Source organism: Aegilops tauschii, chromosome 1 (assembly GCF_002575655.3).
Source record: "Aegilops tauschii subsp. strangulata cultivar AL8/78 chromosome 1, Aet v6.0, whole genome shotgun sequence".
NCBI lineage: Eukaryota > Viridiplantae > Streptophyta > Magnoliopsida > Poales > Poaceae > Aegilops > Aegilops tauschii.
In genome coordinates this window covers 333,956,286-333,961,237 of record NC_053035.3, presented here as the reverse complement: position 1 = coordinate 333,961,237, position 4,952 = coordinate 333,956,286, and the positions used below count along the sequence as shown (strand labels likewise).

Below are 4,952 nucleotides of genomic sequence, written 5' to 3'. Positions count from 1 at the left end.
CCACACCGCCTCAATGAGACGGCAGTAATCTATGCGTAGGCTCCCTTGACTATGTCAAGATGTACAAACTCGAGTAGGATCGGATTCAGAAGACAAACTCAAAGATTAAGTGCCGCCATCTGCCCAAAGCACCACACCTGTGAGGATTAGAAAGCCCCAACCTAAACTACTAGCTGGAGTGAAGGCACTGTGACTCTCCTCCCTGCCACCTGCAGACAAAGAGGAAGCGACCTATGGCTCGCTGATTAAACCTTGGGAGAATTTGTCCTAGCAGCCGAGGGGAAGAGAGAGGGGTGACGAAGGAATCGTACCATTCAAGCCTTTTTTTTCATGCATTTCGTGATGGTCTGGAAAATGCCCAGAGAGGAAGTCATGAATAAACACAGTAGACATTTCTTAGACATATTGATATCCTTCTGATCAGATCATCTCATTCATTCTGCCCTTTCTTGAATCATATGTTTAGATTTGTCGTTTGGTAGCTTGTTAGCACTAACAGTGAATTCGGCATAATTATTTGTCGGTCGCATATATAGCAAAACTACTTAAAATTCTACTATCGTGTTTTCAGGGAACTTAAAATTCTATGTCAGTACGTGTAAATGGATATCAAAAAGGAAAGATACATGGCAGATGGCAAATCTAATTAAGCGACTGCGTCGGTGTACACATTAGAAGTAATATCGTCCAGACAATTTGTTGGATTCAGAATACTGGCTAGCTAGGCCGGCTGCTCGGCAGTCAGCACACACGTGGTCTGCGACGCGGAGACCCGATCATTCTCTTCCACGACCTCGCCGTCCTCCCCGTCGGCCTCCGCCGCGTCGCTGTTCTCCAGCCGCTGCCGCTCGACGCGATCGCTCCTCCCCTTCTTCGCGGGCACCACGTCGTCCGCCTCCCGGAAATCCTCCATCCTGAACTTTGGCTTCCACAACGGCGCCTCCGCCCCCCTGGCCCGCTTCCTCGACGACCCGCCGGCGCCGTACACGTCCCTCAGTGCCCGGATGTTGGCGAGCAGCGCGTAGAACCTCTCCACCTGCTCGTCCTCGCCGCCGCCGCTCTCCTCGGGCGTGCCGCTGCCGCCGGCGACAGGCAAGTCGGACAATGGCGCTCGCGGCACCTCCGGCACGGACGTCGTGGACTCGCCGTCTCTTGCCACTGGTGAAGCCTCGTGCCTGTCCGCCGCGGTGGCATCCATCGCCTCTGGGGCCCGGCCGATCGTCGTGGTCCGGTGGATTGCACGCGCGCGCGAGAGAGAGAGAGAGAGAGGGAAAGAGGGAGGGAGACAAGACAAGACAGAGAGGATGAGTCGGTGAGGCTGTCGAATAATACGTCGGGCTAATTTATAGGCGTGCCGGCCGCCGTGGGTGCTGGCGTCGACTGTTCATATTGACGTGCTCCTGGCGATGAAAACACCGAAGACTTTGGGCACTCCGTGAGCATAATTGAATACCACTAGTACTGTACGAGTACTACTCGTACGCAGGGAGTAAAATTCACCGTGTATTTTCTTCAAGAAGAAACGACCCACTAGTGCAAATACAATTCAAAGTCCTCGCAGCAAAAATAAGAATACAATTTCGAGTTGACACTGGCGCTGAATGAACCTGGCTAGTCTCCACGCAAAAATCAGAAGAATGGACCTGGCTAGTCAAGGCAGGTTAGGGAGATTAATGGTTTGATCGATCGTGTGCCTTGCTTAAACCATGACCCGGACCCGGTCTTCCATAAAGAAACCGGACGGCGCTGGCTGTGACAACGAACGGGCTCTCGCTCCGGTCCCGTCAGAGAAAGGGCAAAGGGAAGAGCACCTCGTGCTCTCTACAGAAAGGGAGAGACCGTCACGAGGAAGACGGGTGAAGACGTCACGAGGCATGACGTAAGCGCGGTTGGTCATAGCCCGTGAGTCAGCGTGCATACTCGATCGATCGGGTCGTGGTGGGGTCGTACGGCAGGAGTTGTATATTTGCTGGATGCGTCGCGCCGGTGGGTAGAAGCGACGCGTGCGATGCGCCGCTTGATCCAACTGGTCACACCAGGACCGGACTGGTAATATGAAAATAGTGTGGTACGGCCCTGCGCAATTCGTGTGGAATTTTGGACCATCGATAGTTCGACAAGTGCGTGAGCACGCGGTGATTTCGCATACCCTGTGCGCCAGGAGACAGATGGATCGCAGACCCGTCTCAAATGTTTGGGACAGACGGCCTGGTCACTAAGGGCATCTACAATGCTAGGAGCTTACATAGGCGCTTATAGACAAAATAATAAATAAATAAAAATCTGAAACACACTTAAGCGCCTCATCCCTCAACGCTAGACGCTAATTAACTAAACAACGTGGACGCTAAGTACTGGAAGGAAAATGACCAAGCGCCGGGTGCATGGTTTGGCGTCGATGCCAGGGTTGACACCAGGATTACACCCGGCAACCGCTAATCTGCCGGGATTACGAACCTGGCGCCTGGCCTAAGCGCCCAGCAATGGAGATGCCCTAACTGGTCATAAAAAAGCCACCAAGACAGAAAACGGGATTCAAACGTTCGGGATGACCGACATTCTCATATCTAGGCTAAATCTGAAGCGGATATGATGCGCTCGGGTGTGTCCGGTCGCTCCTCACGTTGGACCCGGCAGTCCTACCCCATCATAAATTGCATCAAATCCACTAAATCCTTCCTACTTCTCCCGCCTCGCTCCAACCTTTCCCGAGTCCGAGCCGTCGTCGTCCGCCACCCTTGCTCTCCATCCTCATCGCTGGTCCCAATCCGCCACCCTAGATGCCGTCCAGCCCGTCCCCGACCGCCGCGACAGAGGCTGCGTCCGCCTCGTCCGCCAACGTCCCGTCCTCGGCTTTGTCGTGCAAGCCGAAGAACATTGCCCGGAGGAATTGGTGACACCTGCAACAAGAGAGTGAAGCGGCAGCAGCGCAGGGAGCAGATGCATACATGGACGAGCAGCTCCCCGCCCCTTCTCCCGCATCGCTCGAAACCCCGCACCCCATCCATCCGACCGCCGACAAGGATTGCGTCATCGGCCCAGGTTGGGACAAAGGAGGATCTGACGGCCGGTTGGGGCAAAAGCACGGGAATCGGGAGCGACAGGGCTGTGCACGATCTGTTCGACAAAATGACTCGACAAGAGTCGATATGTTGTTGTTGCTCCTATCCGATCAACTTTGCATATGGCATGTTCAATGTTTTGTATAGATCATAAGTTCATTTCGGACATGATGAATGCCTACAAACCATGATCATTCAGGAGGTGTTCCTGTCAGACATGATCAATGATAATCAAGGCCCGACCAAAATGGACTACGAATTGGGGGGTCCAACTTGCCCTTCATTTCAAGTTGGGACAACATCAAATCCCAATCCGAGCAAGCAAGCAAGCAAAAAGAAGAAGAAGAAGAAGAAGAAGACAAAGGCAAGAGGTTCCGCATTCTCAACTTTCGAGGATATTTTGTTGGTCAAGCTTGGTTGGCAACAACAATGGATCAAATATGCGGCACTGAGCAAAAGGGAACATGTATTAGGAGAAGATTTGGAAGGAATATATGTCATGAACAAAAGGAATATGTGGAGCCGCATCCTATCGTCAACAACCGTAATGTTGCATCTCTTCAACATCGATGGGGGATCGTTCAAGGGGAAGTGAACAAGTACGTCGACTACTACTCACAAGTCACCGGCCACCCTCAAAGTGGGATGGGAGTGGCAACTCATGTAAGCTCAATTGCTTCATCTTGTCATCATTTGCTAATGCTTCTTGTGTTTGCATTCTCATGCTCATACATATTTTGTTTGCTAGATGGCAGTGGCGGCCATTATGTATCACGAACGGAGAAGAAGCCATTTGCTTTTAGCCATTGTTGGATCATATTGAATGGCGGACTAAAGTGGACACAACTTGTGGCCGATCTCAAGGCCGGCAAGAAGAAGAATGATGTCTCAAGCTCCCATCAATCAATTGGGTTGGACGATGAAGAGGAAGATATTGTCGTGGTGAATGTAAGAGCCATCGTGCCAAAGGATAACCGGAAAGTCATGGGAAACAAGTAGAGAAGGCAAGGGCCTCCCGTGACGCCGTGGCTACCAAAATGTCCTCCACATGGATGGGCATTTTTTTAGTGAGGGAGAACAAGAAAGAGGAGAGGTACAAGCTCACGTTCGATGCACAAACAGAAAGGATGGATTGGGACTGGAAGAGGGCGGAGAAGAAGCTAGAAATTGAGACGGAGAAGATCAGGTTGGAGAAGCAAGAGGGGGTGACCAAATGGGAGCTCGAGAAGGCCAAGACATTAGGAGAGATTGAGCTTGAGAAGGAGAGGTTGCAACTCGCACGGGACGTGAATGATGCGAAGATCATGTTGGCGGACGAAACCCTCTTGGATGAGCATGCAAAGAAGTGGCTTAAGGAGAAGAAGGAGATCAACAACCATAGGGAGTACAAGGTGGTGAGTGTGGCTACGGTGGCAGCGGAGCACGCGACAAGGATGTAGGCGGAGCATGCGGCTCGGATGCAGGTGGAATAAGATACAAGGATAGCCTCAGAGCAGGCAGTATGGATGGCATCCAATGAGTGATACGCTCAGCCAGCGAGGGATCCATCAGGATCTGACATTGATTTCATTTTGCATGTCCAGATTGTTGAACTATGATTTGTTTTGCTTTGTTTTGAACTGTTGAATTGCGACAACTTGTATCGTATGATCGACGTGCATGGATTGCATGGATTTGAGGCTCCGCATTTGAGGTGTTTGAATGTGCGGCAATCCATATGAGGGGCCGCCCAGCACTCTCCATGGACTCCCCCGGACGCGCCCGCGGGCGTATATAGGGGGGGTGGATTTGCCAAGTCTAGATATAGATGCTCTAATGGGAACCTTTCGAGACTTTGGGGATGCCACCTGCCTACGCATAAACCCCTCAAAGTCTTCGGTCGCACCCATA

The 4,952-nt window shown here is 51.8% G+C and overlaps 1 protein-coding gene across 1 annotated transcript; it reads right to left on the bottom strand.

Moving 5' to 3' along the window:
• Nucleotides 1–591: 591 nt before the first annotated feature.
• On the bottom strand, nucleotides 592–1,309 carry LOC109746763 (uncharacterized). The gene has a single exon (XM_020305872.4). It carries the CDS (start codon nucleotides 1,196–1,198, stop codon nucleotides 722–724), a length of 477 nt encoding a protein of 158 aa, XP_020161461.1. The 5' UTR covers nucleotides 1,199–1,309; the 3' UTR covers nucleotides 592–721.
• Between the last annotated feature and the right edge of the window lie 3,643 nt (nucleotides 1,310–4,952).